The 18,283-nt window shown below is 42.5% G+C and overlaps 1 protein-coding gene across 4 annotated transcripts in view; it reads left to right on the top strand.

The window, feature by feature from the left end:
- Positions 1-18,283, top strand: part of AFTPH (aftiphilin) — a 174,014-nt gene that overhangs the window by 128,673 nt on the left and 27,058 nt on the right. For 2 of the 4 annotated variants that reach the window (XM_056567961.1, XM_056567963.1), the window contains exons 3-6: positions 13,503-13,651; positions 15,162-15,297; positions 16,444-16,500; positions 17,377-17,499. In XM_056567961.1, the coding sequence (XP_056423936.1) occupies positions 13,503-13,651; positions 15,162-15,297; positions 16,444-16,500; positions 17,377-17,499 (465 nt within the window). Of the gene's footprint in view, positions 1-13,502; positions 13,652-15,161; positions 15,298-16,443; positions 16,501-17,376; positions 17,506-18,283 lie in introns of all 4 variants that reach the window. The other 2 variants (XM_056567962.1, XM_056567960.1) reach the window with 1 other exon arrangement.

Genomic DNA, 18,283 nt, shown 5'->3' with positions numbered 1-18,283 from the left:
TACATGGCGGTGGCCGCCAGGCGGAATCTCCTCTCCCGGAGATTCCGTAGTGTGAACGCACCCTTAGAGTACACGTGGCATACATGTACATCACTATGCCTTGGTACATTTTATGGTAAAATGAAAAGTGTCATAACAAAGTACAATTGGTCTTGCTAAGAAAAAGCCCTCATATTGGTCTGTAGATGGGGGGGGAAATAAAGTTCTGCCTTTTAGAATGGGAGGAGAATAAAACAAAAGATGTAAAAATGAAGTTGTCTGCGTCCTGTTAAGATGTTTTTTTATTTTTAATTGTTCCCCTTTTTTTCAGTTGTTGGAGTTTGCAGTCCGGCCACACAGTGCAGAACAGTCGCTGGTGGCACGGACCGCAAACGCCTCCCAAAAATAACCCTGCACCACAGAAAAAACTTTTATTACAGTAAAAGTAAAAAGCAGTACACTACACCCTGAAATAATGTGAAAATAGTAGATTTACAAATGCACACTTACATAGTTACATAGTTAGTACGGTCGAAAAAAGACATATGTCCATCAAGTTCAACCAGGGAATTAAGGGGTAGGGGTGTGGCGCGATATTGGGGAAGGGATGAGATTTTATATTTCTTCATAAGCATTAATGTTATTTTGTTCCAGGAATGTATCTAATCCTGTTTTAAAGCTGTAAATTGTTCCAGCTGTGACCAGTTCCTGAGGTAGACTGTTCCATAAGTTCACAGTTCTCATGGTAAAGAAGGCGTGTCGCCCCTTGAGACTAAACTTTTTCTTCTCCAGACGGAGGGAGTGCCCCCTCGTCCTTTGGGGGGGTTTAACCTGGAACAGTTTTTCTCCATATTTTTTGTATGGGCCATTAATATACTTATATACGTTTATCATATCCCCCCTTAAACGTCTCTTCTCAAGACTAAACAATTGTAACTCCTTTAATCGCTCCTCATAGCTAAGATGTTCCATGCCCCATATTAGTTTAGTCGCGCGTCTCTGCACCCTTTCCAACTCCGCAGTGTCCCTTTTATGGACAGGTGCCCAAAACTGAACAGCATATTCCAGGTGAGGCCGTACCAATGCTTTATAAAGGGGGAGTATTATGTCCCTGTCCCTTGAGTCCATGCCTCTTTTTATACATGACAATATCCTGCCGGCTTTGGAAGCAGCAGCCTGACATTGCATGCTATTCTGTAGTCTGTGATCTACAAGTACACCCAGATCCTTCTCTACCAGTGACTCTGCCAGTTTAATCCCCCCTAAGACATACGATGCATGCAGGTTATTAGTACCCAGATGCATAACTTTACATTTATCCACATTGAACCTCATTTGCCAAGTGGATGCCCAGACACTTAGTCTATCCAAGTCATCTTGTAACTTATGCACATCCTCTATAGACTGTACCGTGCTACAAAGCTTGGTGTCATCTGCAAAGATAGAAACAGAGCTGTTAATACCATCCTCTATATCATTGATAAATAAATTAAACAGCGGTCCCAGTACTGAACCTTGGGGTACACCACTAATAACCGGGGACCAATCGGAGTACGAATCATTGACCACCACTCTCTGGGTACGATCCATGAGCCAGTGTTCAATCCAGTTACAAACTAAAATTTCCAAACCCAAACCCAAAGACCTTAACTTACCTGTCAGACGTCTGTGAGGGACAGTATCAAACGCTTTAGCAAAATCCAGAAACACTATATCCACAGCCATTCCTCTGTCAAGGCTTCTACTCACCTCTTCATAAAAGCAAATTAGATTGGTTTGACAACTTCTATCCTTAGTAAACCCATGCTGGCTATCACTTATAATACAATTATCCCCTATGTATTCCTGTATGTAATCCCTTATAAGTCCTTCAAACAATTTACCCACAATGCACGTTAAACTTACCGGTCTATAGTTTCCTGGGGAAGACCTAGAGCCCTTTTTGAAGATTGGCACCACATTCGCCTTGCGCCAGTCCCTTGGCACAATACCAGACACCAGAGAATCTCTAAATATCATGAACAGGAGTACAGATATTACTGAACTTACCTCTCTAAGAACTCTTGGGTGTAGTCCATCCGGTCCTGGGGATTTGCTTACATTTATATCACTTAACTTACCTTGTACCATCTCTACATTAAGCCAGTTCAGTACATTACATGATGTGTTACCAGCACTGACCTGGCCAATGTCAGCTCCTTCTTCCATAGTGTATACAGAACTAAAGAACCCATTCAGTAGCTCCGCCTTCTCTTGATCGCCTGTGACAACCTCCCCATTACCTACGCCGCCCCATAAAATGTAAATGCCCTAAGGGTCAACAAACTTTCTGAATGTCATTTCAGATACTTTAAGGGGTGCAGTTTATATAATGGGGTAATTTATGGGGAATTTCTAACATGAAAGACCCTCAAATTCACTTCAAACTGAACTGGTCCCTGAAAAATTCAGAATTTTAAATTTTCATGGAAGATTGTTGCTCTCTGCTCTCTCGCTCAGCCTTGTAATGTCTTCAAAAAGTAATAACTTGTCTACTTTAGAATGCCACCATAAAGTATACATATTATATATGTGACTCAATGTAATTTATTTGGCATTTATTCTTTCAAGCAGAGTGTTACAGTGCGGCGCATCATCGCTTTAAGGGAAACGCCCCTGCCCTTGTCTTGGATGAAAACTGAGTGAATGCAATCCAGCGTTGCAGTTTTCCTGAAACAGGCTGATAATGTAAGGAAAAATAGATTAACCCCTTAAGGACGCAGGGCGTATGCATACGCCCCCGTTTCCGAGTCCTTAAGGACTCAGGGTGTATGGATACGCCCTGCGTTCTTCTGGTCCCTGCCGCTCACTGGGCAGGGACCGGACCGGGATGCCTGCTGATATCGTTCAGCAGGCATCCCAGCATATCGCCCAGGGAGGACTTGAGGTCCCCCCATATCGTCCATCGCCACAAATCACGCGACAATTCAGATGTGTGATTTGCGGTTATTCCGGGTCAATCGGGTCTCTGGTGACCCAGAAAAAAAGGGGGAATGGGGCTGTCCAAGACAACCCCATTCACCCTTACTCTGCAGGAGTGAGGTGGCACAGGTGCCACCTTGCGATCACGTGATTGATCGGTCGGAACAACCGATCAGTCAGACCTGCTGGAGACGCCGATCGGAGCGGAGATCGGCACCGGAGGGGGTCTCCTACCTTGCCCTGGTCCGGCGGGGGTCCCCTCTGGTGCGATGGCGGCGACAGGAGCAGCAGGATCGGCTGCAGCAGTGGCGGCATCCCGGGGCAGGATACGGCAGGAAGTAAGGCCTCTTCACTTCCTGCTGTTGCTTAGCAACAACTCTCGGCATGCAAAAGCCAAAGGGCATGCTGGGAGTTGTAGTTTTGCAACTGCTGGAGTTCCAACTACAACTCCCAGCATGCCCTTTGGTAGTCTGTGCATGCTGAGGGTTGTAGTTATGCAACAACTGGAGGCACTTATTTTTTTCTATGAAAAAGTGGGCAGCCAACTGTTGCATAACTAAAACTCCCAGCATGCACAGACTACCAAAGGGTTTGCTGGGCGTGTAGCAGTGTGCTTCCAGCTGTTGCAAAACTACAACTCTCAGCATGTCCTTCGGCTGTCAATGCATGCTGATTGTTGCAGTTTTGCAACAGCTAAAGACACATTGGTTGTGAAACAGAGTTTGTTACCTAACTCAGTGTTTTGCAGCCAGTGTGCCTCCAGCTGTTGCAAAAATACAACTCCCAGCATACACTGAGTACATGCTGGGAGTTCTAGTTTTGCAACAGCTGGAGGCACACTGGTTGTGATTCACTGAGTTAAGTAACAAACTCTGTGTTTCGCAACCAATGTGCCTCAAGCTGTTGCATAACCACAACTCCCAGCATGCATGGTCTGTCAGTGCATGCTTGGAGTTGTAGTTTTGCAACAGCTGGAGGTTTGCCAGCTGTTGGTACATTCACACGGGTGGGTTAACAGCGAGTTCTGCTGCAAGTTTGAGATGCGGCAAATTTTCCACCCCAGCTCAAACTCCCAGCAAAGAAACTCGATGTAAACCTCCGCCCGTGTGAATGTATCCTAAAAACACTACACAAAATAAAAAGTAAAACACTACATACCCCTACACAGTCCCCCCCACCCACCCCCAAAAAAAAAAAAAATGTATCTTGTACCGCACTGTTTCCAAAATGGATCCTCCAGCTGTTGAAAAACAACAACTCACAGTATTGCCGGACAGCCACTGACTGTCAAGGCATGCTGGGAGTTTTGCAACAGCTGGAGACACCCTGTTTGGAAAACACTGCCGTAGGGTATTTTTCTGGCGGATTTAAATCCCCAATTTAGTCCTCAAAAGTGCATGGCACTCTCTCACTTTGTAGCCCTGGCGTATTTCAAGGAAACAGTTTAGGGCCACATATGGGGTATTTCCGTACTCGGGATAAATTGGGTTACAAATTTTGGTGGGCTTTTTCTCCTTTTACCCCTAATGTAAAGGTAAAGTTTGGGTCTACACCAGCATGTTAGTGTAAAAAAAAAAAAAAATAAAGAATTTTCCACTAACACGGTGTTAGAAAAAAATATATATTTGTAACGCAATTTATCCTGAGTACGGAAATACCCCATATGTGGGCGTAAAGTGCTCTGTGGGTGCACAACAAGGCTCAGAAGTGAGAGCGCACTATGTACATTTGAGGTCTAAATTGGTGATTTGCACAGGGGTGTCTGATTTTACAGCAGTTCTTACATAAACGCAAAACAATAAATACCCACATGTGACCCCATTTTGGAAACTACACCCCTCACGGAATGTAACAAGGGGTATAGTGAGCCTTAACACCCCACAGGTGTTTAACAAATTTTCGTTAAAGCTGGATGTGAAAAAAAAAAAAAATTTCACTAAAATGCTGGTGTTACCCTACATTTTTCATTTTCACAAGGGAGAAGAGGAAAATAGCCCCCCCAAAATTTGTAACCCATTTCTTCTGAGTAAGAAAATACCCCATATGTGGATGTAAAGTGCTCTGTGGGTGCACTACAATGCTCAGAAGAGAAGGAGCGCCATTGGGCTTTTGGCAAGAGAAGGTGTCTGAAATTGAAGGCCATGTGTGTTTTCAAAGCCCCCATAGTGCCAGAACAGTGGACCCCCCCCCCCACATCTGACCCCATTTTGGAAACTACACCCCTCATGTAATAAGGGGTGCAGTGAGCATTTACACCTCACAGGTGTCTGTTCATTTTCACGGACCACTGTTCCAAAGATCTGTCAAACGCCAGTGGGGTGTAATTGTTCACTGCACCCCTTATTAAATTCTGTGAGGGGTGTAGTTTCCAAAATGGGGGTCACATGTGGGGGGGTCCACTGTTCTGGCACCACGGGGGGGCTTTGTAAATACACATGGCCTCCCACTTCTATTCCAACCAAATTCTCTCCCCAAACGCTCAATGGCACTCTTCCTCTTCTGAGCATTGTAGTTCGCCTGCAGAGCACTTTATATCCACATATGGGGTATTTCCATACTCAGAAGAAATGGGGTTACAAATTTTGGGAGGCTTTTTCTCCAATTACCCCTTGTGAAAATGAAAAATTTGGGGTAGTATCAGCATTCTAGTGAAAAAAAAATCTAATTTTCCATTTTCACGTTCCATGTGTTTTTTTTTTTTTTGCTGTTCTGGCACCATAGGGGCTTCCTAAATGCGACATGCCCCCCAAAAACAATTTCAGCAAAATTTGCTTTCCAAAAGCCAAATGTGACGTCTTCTCTTCTGAGCATTGTAGTGCGTCAGCAGAGCACTTGACGTCCACACATGGGGTATTTCCATACTCAGGGGGCATTTTCTCCTATAAGCCCTTGTAAAAATGTAAAATTTGGAGGAAAACCAGCATTTTAGTGAAAAAAAAAATTCATTTACACATCCGACTTTAACGAAAAGTTGTCCAACACCTGTGGGGTGTAAAGGCTCAGCGGTCCCCTTGTTACGTTCCTTGGGGGGGGGGGGGTGTTGTTTCCAAAATAGTATGCCATGTGGGGGGTTTTCTGCTGTTCTGGCACTATAGGGGCTTCCTAAATGTGACATGACCCCCAAAAACCATTTCAGGAAAACTCGCTCTCCAAAATCTCATTGTCGCTCCTTCCCTTCTGAGCCTTGTAGTGCACCCACAGAGCACTTGACATCCACATATGAGGCATTTACTTACTCGAGAGAAATTGGGTTACAAATTTTGGGGGGCTTTTTCTCCTTTTACCTCTTGTAAAATTTCAAAAACTGGGTCTACAAGAACATGCGAGTGTAAAGAATGAAAATTTTGAATTTTCTCCTTTACCTTGCTGCTATTCCTGTGAAACACCTAAAGGGTTAACACACTTTCTGAATGTCATTTTGAATACTTTGGGGGGTGCAGTTTTTATAATGCGGTCATTTATGGGGTATTTCTAATAAGAAGACCCCTCAAATCCACTTCAAAACTGAACTGGTCCCTGAAAAATTCCGATTTTGAAAATTTTGTGGAAAATTGCTGATGGACTTTGAAGCCCTCTGATGTCTTCCAAAAGTAAAAACATGTCAACTTTATGATGCAAACATAACGTAGACATATTGTATTTGTGAATCAATATATAATTTATTTGCAATATCCATTTTCCGTACAAGCAGAGAGTTTCAAAGTTCGAAAAATGCAAAATTCACAAAGAAATGATGCAAGTAACGATGAAAATTTACCACTATCATAAAGTAGAATATATCACGAAAAAACATTCTCGGAATCAGAATAATCGGTAAAAGCATCCCAGAGTTATTAATGCATAAAGTGACAGTGGTCAGAATTGCAAAAAAGGGCTCAGTCCTTAAGGCGTTAAACTGTGCAACTTAGTTGATAGTTAGGCTAGGCTCTATAAGGCTAGGTTTTACATTTTTTACTTTTTCACCAGCAAAAATTCCAGAAAAACTACCAGAGCCTTTTCCCACAATTTTCTAGTGTTGTTGTGTGGAAACAGGCAATTTTGTACCCTGTGGCAGTTTTTCACTGTCTTAAGGGTATCACTCTGTGGGTCGGATGCAGGGCGCCCGGCCCATGGAGTGTAAGAAGGTAGCATCACTACTCGGCTCCTCAAGCCATATAGTAGACAGTGATGCATAGCACACTGCTGTATACTAGACAGGAGCCGGGACTTCCATCACTTTGCTGACAGGAGTCCTCCTCCTAGTCGGGCTGAGCACTAAGATAACACATCCTAGATCTGAATGAATGAACTAGTCGTATGAAATACTTTTGTCTTTACATAGTTGAATGTGCTGACAACAAAATCACACAAATTATCAATGCAAATCAAATCTATCAACCCATGGAGGTCTAGATATGGAGTCACACTCAAAATCACAGTGGAAAACCCCACTACAGGCTGATCCAACTTTATGTAATGTCCTTAAAACAAGTCACAATGAGGCTCAGTAGTGTGTGTGGCCTCCACGTGCCCGTATGACCTCCCTACAATGCCTGGGCATTCTCCTGATGAGGTGGCGGATGGTCTCCTGAGAAATGTCTCTTAGATCAAATTTCCACCATTTTTTTTGTCTATACTTTGACTAGCGTGCGCCTTACTCATCAATAATGCGCAGCGTAATGATGAATAAGGTGCAGCTCTTCTTTAGTGTGAGAAGTTGTCTAACGTACACCTTTTCTAAAAAAAAAAAAAGAGTCTGAGCAACAACAAGAGGCCTGGGTACACCACGGGTTGTGCGTTGGTATGTGAAAGCGCCGACAAATACTGGCCATACACTGGCAAGTACTTGTCAGCGCATAGCCGGCAAACCTCCAGCTGTTGCAAAACTACAATTCTCAGCATGCAGTGGCAGAAGGGCATGCTGGGACTTGTAGTTGTGCAACAGCTGGAGGCACACTACTATAACTTTCAGCATGCCCTTTGGCTTTCCGTGCATGCTGGGACTGTAGTTATGCAACAGCTGGAGGCACACTGGTTGCAAAACACTGAGTTTGTTTCCCAACCCGTGTGCCCCCAGCTGTTGTTAAACTAAAACTCCCAGCATGCATGGTCTGTCAGTGCATTCTGGGAGTTATAGTTTTGCAACAGCTGGAGGCACACGGGTTGGGAAACACTGAGTTAGAAAACAGATAATGTTTCCCAGACTGTGTGCCTCCAGTTGTGGCAAAACAACAACTCCCAGCATGCCTAGGCAGTCTGGGCATGCTTGGAGTTGTAGTTTTGCAACAACTGGATGAGAACAGATTGGGGACCACTGTGTAGTAGTCTCCAAACTGTGGACCTCCAGATGTTGCAAAACTTCAACTCCAAGCATGCCCAGACTGCCTAGGCATGCTGGGAGTTGTAGTTCGGCAACATCTGCAGGGCCAGATGGTGCAGAACTACAACTCCCAGCATGCCTGGACTGTCTAGGCATGCTGAGAGTTGTAGTTTTGCAACATCTGGAAGAGCACAGATTGGAGACCACTGCACAGTGGTCTCCAAACTGTGGTCCTCCAGATGTTGCAAAACTACAACTCCCAGCATGTCCAGACAGCCAAATTGCGCCTGAATCTGTGAATCAGAGCAGACTGAAGTAGGGGGAGGAGTCATCACAGTGAGAGGAAGAGATGGACCCGCCCTCTTTTTTTTGTTTTTTGAAAGCCTTGAAAAGACAGTGAGCAAGATTAGCAAGTACATAAATTGTTCTGAGAGAAATATATGTTGTAGACGCATAAAAATTAGATGTACATGATCAGGATAAGGTACTGAGTAGCATATAACAATTTTTTTCATTATTTTTTTAATGGAGGATCTGACAGGCACGCTTTAACCCCTTAACAACAAATGACATAAATGTACGTCCTTGTGCCTTGGTACTTAACGCACCAGGACGTACATTTATGTCCTGTACATGACCGTGAGCACTGGAGTGGTGCTCATGTCATGTGCGGCAGCTCCCCGCTGCTCCCAGCAGATAGCAGCCAGGGACCCACCGGTAATGGTGCACATCAGCGATCGTGCGGAGATGTGTGCCATTAACCCCTTAGATGCGGTGATCAATACAGATTGCGGCATTGCGGTCACTAAAATGGATGATCGTATCGCCTGCGGTGCTGCCATGGGGATCCGATTATCCATAAAGGCGGACATTGGTCCCCTTAACTGCTTCGTCAGGTTCCTGGGGTCTTCTGCTCTGGTCTGAGATAGAGTCCCCATGGGTACAATTAAAGCGTTAAAAAAAAAGTAGAAAAGAACCGTCCCCCCGCAAAAAATGTAAATTGTCACTTTTTCCCCATTTTACCCCCAGAAAGTTTTTAAAAAATTAATTAATAAACATAGGAAAAGAATGACGGTGCTCAAAGTTACATGGATATAATATCCCAAGTATGTGTTTATTAAAAATAACAATATAAAAATACATAAAATATTTAGCCATCTGAAAAGCCACAGGGCCCTTGTGCCTGACCTCTAGCTATATAAAAATAACGATTAAAACATGAAATAATGACACTAATAATGAGAAATAGGTAAAGGATATAGTGACGAGGGAACTGCTGCTGAAATCAAGTGTAAAGAATTATAAAAATCCAATGTTAAAGTTAGTAGGGCATTGTGTCACTTGTAGTCCCTGCACATGTTTTACACTTTCAGGTGATTATACATTCTAATGTCCTCGCAAGATGAATAGCGCTAATTCCAGCAAGGAATTTGGTAATGCACTTTGCTGCGGCATTTGATAATAATATTCAGCAAGTTAGAAATAGCTGTCCAAGGCACCTGTAGTAGTATGCTGGGCAGCAGCAGACCTCACTGGGCAATGCTGAAATACAAATATTATTCAGGCTGGACTAGTTTCAGGATCTCCATAGATCCTTTCTTCAGCAGCTATAGTAATGGAGAAAAAAAAAAAAAAAAGGATCTATGGCGATCCTGAAACTAGTCCAGCCTGAATAATATTTGTATTTCATCATTGCCCGGTGAGGCCTGCTGCTGCCCAGCATACTACTACAGGTGCCTTGGACAGATAGTGCCCTGTCAATCAAGCACCCCTCGCACTCAGACACGAGGACGCGGGGCTACTTATACCTGCTGCAGAGCAGAGGTCCACACGTCTCCGAGGATCATACAGCTGACAGTACCTGCACGTTGCTGCAGAAGATGAGTGCCGGCAAGAAACACCTTACACAGCCCGTGACATCCGAATTGTGCTGTCAACTCCAGGAGCGCACCGCATCGATCCACACTCCCGTCTCCCGTGATCGGTGGGATAGGCGAGAGGTGCACAGCGCCGCCGCACTATATTCTGTAACATTATTTCTAAATTGCTGAATATTACTATCAATTGCCGGAGCAAAGTCATTACCAAATTTCTTGCTGGAATTAGCGCTATTCATCTTGCGAGGACATTAGAATGTATAATCACCTGAAAGTGTAAAACGTTTATGTGCGCGGACTACAAGTGACACAATGCCCTACTAACTTTAATATTTGATTTTTATTCTTCTGCACTTGATTTCAGCAGCAGTTCCCTCGGCCCTATATCTTTTACCTATTTCCCATTATTAGTATCATTATTTCATGTTTTAATCGTTATTTTTATATAGCTAGAGGTCAGGCACAAGGGCCCTGTGGCTTTTCAGATGGCTATACAGTGGTCCCTCAACATATGATATTAATTGGTTCCAGGAGAACCATCATATGTTGAAACCATCATATGTCGAGTACATATGTCTATGTAAAAATGGTAATTGGTTCTGGGGCCTCGGAACCATTGTATGTTGAATACATATCTCTATGGGAAACTGCTAATTGGTTCTGGGATGACCATTGTATGTGGAGTGAATGGGGAGTGTTTAACAAACCAGGGTGCCTCCAGCTGTTGCACAACTACAACTCCCAGCATGCATGTACAGCCATTGACTGTCTGGGCATGCTGGGAGTTATAGTTTTGCAACAGCTGGAGGCACACTGAAACATTGAGGTATGGGGTGTATAGTGTGTCTATGTATTGTATGTGATGTGTGACATCGCATACAGTACTGTACAGTTCTTTAAATACCTTCAGGGGGGACAGAATGTCCTCCATTACCATCCTGCCGACTACAGCTCTATAGGAAAGGAAGGGGAGGGCAGCCAGCAGCTCATTGGATGCCTGCAGCAAGATGCTGCAGGCTATTGGCTATGGCTGCACTGGGGGGCGGGGCTTACATGGAGCTCACAGTGGAAGCCTGTATGAGATAGCAGGACAGCATGTGAGTAACAGGATGCAGATCGGGGCACACGGGGCACATTAAACAACTATCTGTCAGTTGCTGAAGTTGTCAGCGCTCTCAGATAGCTGTTTGTATGATGGCCCCTACACACAGCAGCATCATATGTCGATGCTGCCTTCAACATACGATGGGCTCTGAGAAGCCATCATATGTTGAAATGATCATATGTCGGGGCCATCATAAGTCGGGGGGTCACTGTATATATTTTATGTATTTTTATATTGTTATTTTTAATAAACACATACTTGGGATATTATATCCATGTAACTTTGAGCACAGTCATTTTTTTCCTAAATTTACATTATTTAATTAACACCTAGGGTATAGGTGTTTAGAAGGGTTTTGCTCAGTTTTGGGTATTTAAGGCTAGGTGAGCGCCTTCCATTTCTTTTGCATATTTTATTAAAAAACATATTTGGTATCTCCATGTGCGTAAATGTCCGAACTATCAAAATATAATGTTAATGATCCCATACGGTGAACGGCGTAAACGTAAAAAAAAAGTCCAAAAATTGCAGCTTTTTTTATCACATAATATTCCCAAAAAAAAATAATAATAATAATGAAAAGTTTCATATATGCAAATGTATACATATATGCAAGATTTTGGCGCGAAAAGTATCGGCCACATTTTCAAAGTGCTTTGTGCCGCGGTTTACACTGTTCACATCAGTTATGTTAAAGTGGGTGTTTCCACGTATATTGTCTTCTTTATATGATATTTTCCAGTTTACATCAAAAATTTCACACCAGCTTTTTGATAGTGTAGAAATCACAGAAATGGTTGTAGTTTTGTTGTTTTGTTTTTTTTTTTCTTAGATTTTTTTGGGGGAAAAGGTGTTATTGAAAGGGAGTACTCCAGGATGGGAAAATTGTCCTCCATACTGCCAGCAGTAAAAAAAAATAAAGAGATACATGCCTTCCTTGGCCCCCTAGGGTGCCTCCGGTAACCCATTCCGGTCTCCGCTGCGATCCTCTTCCTGGTTGCCGGTGGTTGGTGAGTTACCTGCAGCCGGGGGCCAAAAATGTCACACTGCCAGTCATCCTATTGCCGGCCGAGTCAGGACTTCGCTGCGGCCAGTGACTGCCTGAGTGCAGTATGACTCACCTTTGAGTAATTATTAAAAAATATATATATATTATTATTGCAAAATATTATTTAAAAAAATAATAATATATATGATGTTATATTATGATTATGAGTGCATTCTAAATTGATTTATTTCTATTTTGGGCAGGTTGTAATAGAGTAACTGCATTATTATCTTGCTATACATTAGTATATTTCTACATTAACTGACCCCTCCACTATTATTAATTGGGTATACATAACTTATAGGGATGTTCCCCCATCCATGTTATTTTTAATATGTCCAGTGTGTAGATGTTTTTAATGGGGTGGGTGGGATGGCTTGTTTTCTGTTCTGTATATTTATTTCCAATAAAGTGATAGAAATTGGTTTACCTTAAACTGGAGTATTGGTGTATTATTATTTTTGGGCAAGAACTGTAGGTTTGGTGTGCCAACTAATAAGTTGGTGCTGGCTAAATCTGTGTACAGTAAACGGGGATGCAATAGGCATTACTGTCTATTGTATGGCCCGTGGAGACAAGTGATAATACTATAACACTTGTGCCACTTAACACCTTATACCTTATGAGCTGGGTGCCCTGCACCTGTCCCAGGGAATCTGAAGTTATTTTCACACGACCGCAGATCTGCAGTTACACTCAAATTCCGTTTCCTGCATAGCTTGCCGCAGAATTATTGCAGAATTTCGGCGTCTTTTCTGTGTGCTCAAATCATCAAAGCCCTGTTGAGTTCAATGGGATTCCGCCACATTTAAAGACCAGTCTTTTACATTTTGCGGAATGCAGAAATGCCACTGTGTGAATGGGACAGCGAAATTCAATTGAACAAAATGGGCTTTTAATTTCGGCAGAATTATTCTGCGCGAAAACTCCACCATGTGAACATAGTCTAAGGCCAAGAAACGCAGCTGATTGTATCAAATTTCAGGGGTTCCCCTAATCACTAGTGCTACGGAGATGGAGTAAAAAATTGTAGAAAAATATATATATAAATTATATAGTAGCAGTCTTTATGAAATAAAATTATGAATGAATTTCATGAGTTATTCCTCTTAATAGATATTTAATGTGATAGCCGGTCAGTGACACTAAACAGTAGGTAACATTACACTTTCTGCTGTATTCTGCACCTAACTTAAATGTCAAAATGATTTTTTTTTCTTCTTTTTCCTGTAGAATCCATTACTAAGTCATCTAGAGCGGATTATACAAGCCTGTTTTCCTCCTCCTCCTGTATCCGAAATAGATGAGAAGATTGCACCTCTAGATCTTCTTCTATGCATAGAGCAGCAGGAGGAGACCTCAAAGTCCAAGTCTACTAAGAGGTATGCTGAAAAGTGCCCTGCAACAAAACCTAAATATTTGGGTATAGAAATCGATTGATCAGTTAGTGATGGTGGGTCAGGGAAAAGTCACCAGGGACCACTCCAGTGACTTGGATCCTGTTCTTGGCCAACTTTAAATAGAGGGAGTATGTCAATGTTTCATTCTGCCTGTGGTTTGAACAGCATAAAACTAATGAAAAGTTTCCTTTTAAAGAGGTTTTCTCAAAAGCCCATATGGCACAGTTCTTCTTCCTAAGGCTGTCTAGAAGTTACAAAACTACAACTTCTATCACGCATGATGGAAGTTGTAGATTTGCAACAGTTGGAAAACCAAAGGTTGGGGAACACTACTAAGGGCATCACGTGGCACCCTTCAGCATCTTAATATTCACATTCTCCTTGTGCATGAGCTCTTAGTGCTTTTTAGCAACCATGCTGTTGTATATTATTATTATTATTGTTTGTAGATATGTCCCAATACCAGAGTACAAGTACCGATACTTTAATTCTAGTACTCGCCGATACCAATTCCGAGTACTTATATTTTAAAGGGAATCTGACACCGGGGTGACCCGGTTTCTGGCGCTGCTTACTGTGCTGATATGTGGGTTCCTTGTTGTGTGCAATGAAGGCGGCTGCTTTAGTATGAGCCAAGATTTCTGTCTTCTTCATTGGGCAGAACAGGGAATTTGCATTGGTGGCGAGACCGATGTCTCCGGAGTGATTGCACATGATGATATTCACAGGGTGAGCAGCGGTAGAAACCGGGTCACCTATAAATTCAAGCTAGTGTTAGTAAGATTGCCTTTAATAGTAGGTAGAAGCCTCTTGTTAGTAGTATAGATAGTTGCAGATATTAGCAGCAGCCCCCCTGTAGACAGCAGCCCCCCTGCAGACATTATAAGCAGCCCCCTGTAGACTGCAGCCCCCTACCCCTTGTAGACAGCAAACCCCCCTCCCCCCTATTAGCAGAACGGAGCAGCGGAACGCTGCAGCAGGTATCTGAATTGGTATCGAGGACATTGAACGAGTCCCCGATACCATGCAAATGGCTAGTATCAGCCCCGATGCGTGCCACCCAGCTTTCCCAGTCTCCTGAAGGCCCAGCAGTTATAGGCTGCTCATCCTCCTTGCACTTCTCACTTAATCAGCACTCCCATGCCCTTTCCCGGCCCCCAGCCTCCACCACTGATATCTTCTCTCAGCCCACAATAAATCTTCTCTACTTTGACGACTCCATCACCTCTCCCCCCTCTCCATTTCTCCAGCTGTCCGGAAGGTATGCTTATACATACATATACACACAATATAATATATTTTTATAACTTAAATTTTTTTTTCTTTGCAGTGATTTTGCAGTCATGTCTTTTACTTCCTCTACTGTATGTAATGAATGAGCGAAAAAGCAAGTGTTCCCCTATTGTAACAGGTTTCAGGCTTGGTACAGCAGATGTGCGGTTGTCCTGCTGAGTCTACAGTACAAGCTCTTTAACATGTTCATTTTCCACAGCTTACACACAGAAGTGCTGGACATATGGACCGAGCTGCAGGATATCCACAATGCCTACGGACTGAAGCACCAGTGGGGAGGCTCTCACAGCAACAAAAAGCTCCTGCGCTCCCTAGGAATCGACACAAGGAACATAGTATGTCAGTTGTTCTGTCTGTGCCATTGTCTATTTCTGCAAGCCACAGGGCCCAAATAAAAAGGCTCTGTAGGGAAGGCGCAAACCGCTTGAGTGAACCTGCTAACTAGCAGCTCCTTGGCAGACATCATGTGCTTAGTACAGCGTTCTGGGTCAGTAACTCTTAACCCCGTTTCTATTGCCTGGGCGTCCAGCAAGCTGTATTTTCTGTAAGCCTTTGTGTGGCTTCAAAATGCTGACCAGGGCCTACATCCTAAAAAAAAGTACAAAAGATTAAGTATGTTTTGTAGGATATTAGGAATATAATACATTTTATTCGTTTGTATTAATAAATAATATAAACAGACTATATTAGTTCCAGGGTATTAATGTTTCAGTAAAAAAAAAAGCCAGAAAATCGAAAAGAAAAAAACCCCTAAAGCATAACATTTACTATTACTTAATAACATTTCTCTCCAAGTAGTAGTACAATGGAATCCCTCAATATCCCTCAATAAATCCCTCAATAACAAATGAGCCTACTTGTAGTATGTCAAATCGAGGTACTACAAGTGTCTTACCTATAACTGAAGTACATACGTCCAGGTTCAAAATGAATTTGTTCCATATACATTTCTGTGCATATCCAGTTCGTATGCTCCAATATTACACCTGGCTTAAAAATACATAACCTTTTTCTTACCCAACTTGTTTCTGATTAAAAAGATTACGGTTCTTCAGGGATTTACCTTGTATGCATCAAAGAATCTTTAAATAAAACCGTCCCATATTAAGTTGTTGATCCCTAGGTAGTTGATCCCTGTTTGTCCTTGTTGCTCTCTATAGCTGTTGCACTTTTTTTGGTGCCAAATCTTTATCTCCTGGTCTCTTGAAACAAGGGAGTTCAACCAATCACTGACTAGGGTGGGTCACAGCATGGGCAGCGGTTGGCTAAGCAGGCATTTCCTGGGTATCAGGAGACCAAGAAGTGATGATTAACAGGGACTGGGCGCCATCAGAACAGCAGCAACGGGGGATCAGACATGGCGAAGACTGCTTTTTTTTCTTTTTTTAACCCACCTTGATCACTTTAAAATGTAATGACTACTTAATTGATGATATCTCTTCATTAATATTGTTTTGTAGTAATTGATTTATTGTTTTTAGCTCTTTACAGGAAACAAGAAGCAGCCTGTTATTGTTCCCATGTATGCAGCTGGTCTGGTAAGCAATGCATTTTTTATTTATTTATATTTATACTGATTTTTAACCAATTAATTAAGAGCATGAACCTGAATGGTAACAAGTAAAACTACTCTGGCTGAAGAGAGGGATGAAAATTCTAGTACTCCGGCTCTGCTAGAAGCCAGCAGAACAGCCTGATTGTAGACCTGTATCAACAGTAAGAGCATTAGAGAGGTGCCTCTAAAATATCCCTTCGATAGACCAACAGACTCAGTCCATACACTGTAGGTGGACGGGGATTCCTGGCCCCAGGGGCCATAGCAGCAGAATCACATCTGAGGAATATATAAACTATGCACTAAGCCCCTAATTCCTGCCATAAGAGACATATAGCAGAACAGTATGGCATACGGGAAGCAGATACTTGGTCAGCGTGAAACACGTCTTGACTGTAAGTCCTGGGGCCAAACCCTTATTAATGTATACCATGTCCTGTAAAATATAAAGACAACATGCACTTGTATAGATTGATCGCTGTTGCAGAGTTTAGTAATCTTTAGTTCTAGGGTCGGTGGCAGCACCAGCAGCTGATTGTCCCCAGAGAGTCTACAGACTGTGGATTGTGGACCCTGGATATGATTTTTTCCTCGCCCTATAATAATGCAATCTGTGGATGCCGCCCCGGGGCCTGTTTAGATCCTGGTAGATGAGACACAGTTTTCCAATGCACCCTTTCTATTCTCAGCTCAGGATGTTTCAGAATGTTGCTGAATTTCTGTTTCGGATTTAACCTATATACAGTACAGCCACAAGAGGGTGTTTGGCACATTGTTTTGCAGAAGTACTATGGCGTTTGATGTTAGTTTTACATTATGTAATTGTTTTTTGTTTTTTTACCTGTTGGTGATGGTATAGGGTATGCTGGAGCCCACTAAGGAACCTCTCAAGCCTTTATCTGCTGCAGAAAAAATAGCATCAATAGGGCAATCGTCTCCTGTTCCTCCAGATGACAGTATTTGTTCTTCTGATCAGTTACAGGTACATGTAAGTGTCCAGTTCTTTACTGTGGAGCTCTCATCCATTCATTTGCTCTGTAATTACCATTAAAGGGGTACTCTGCTGGAAAACATTTTTTTTTCTTAAATCAACTGGTGCCAGAAAGTTAGACAGATTTGTAAATCACTTCTATTTAAAAAATATTAATCCATCCTGTATTTATCAGCTGCTGTATGCTTCAGAGGAAGTTATTTTCTTTTTGAATTTCCTTTCTGTCTGACCACAGTGCTCTCTGCTGACACCTCTGTCAATGTCATGAATTGTCTACAGCAGGATAGGTTTGCTATGGGGATTAGCTCCTACTGTGGACTGTTCCTGACATGGACAGAGGGGTCAGCAGAGAACACTGTGGTCAGACAGAAAAGAAATTGAAAAAGAAAAGATCTTCCTGTGGATCATACAGCAGCTGTTAAGTACTGGAAGGGTTAAGATTTTATATAGAAGTAATTTACAAATCTGTTTAACTTTCTGGCACCAGTTAGTAAAAAAAAAAAAAAAAAAGTTTTCCAGCGGGGTATCCCTTTAAGCTGGAATAGCAGTATGTGAGCCTGTGCACTTTATACCAAAGGCAGAGGAATGGTGAAACAGGTCAAACATTTCATAAACATCTTAATGCATTAACATGACGCATTAAACATTTGACTGTCATAGATGCATGGAATAGATAGCATAGCATGCTGAACTACACTGCTGCCCAAAATTGGATGTTATTGAAATAACATAACTTGCTTTTGCGCATCTCCCTTTAACATGAATGGGAGTGACA

This window comes from Hyla sarda, chromosome 3 (genome assembly GCF_029499605.1).
Source record: "Hyla sarda isolate aHylSar1 chromosome 3, aHylSar1.hap1, whole genome shotgun sequence".
Taxonomy (NCBI): domain Eukaryota; kingdom Metazoa; phylum Chordata; class Amphibia; order Anura; family Hylidae; genus Hyla; species Hyla sarda.
The sequence above is the reverse complement of the archived record's forward strand: the minus strand, read 5'-3'. Positions and strand labels throughout refer to the sequence as shown.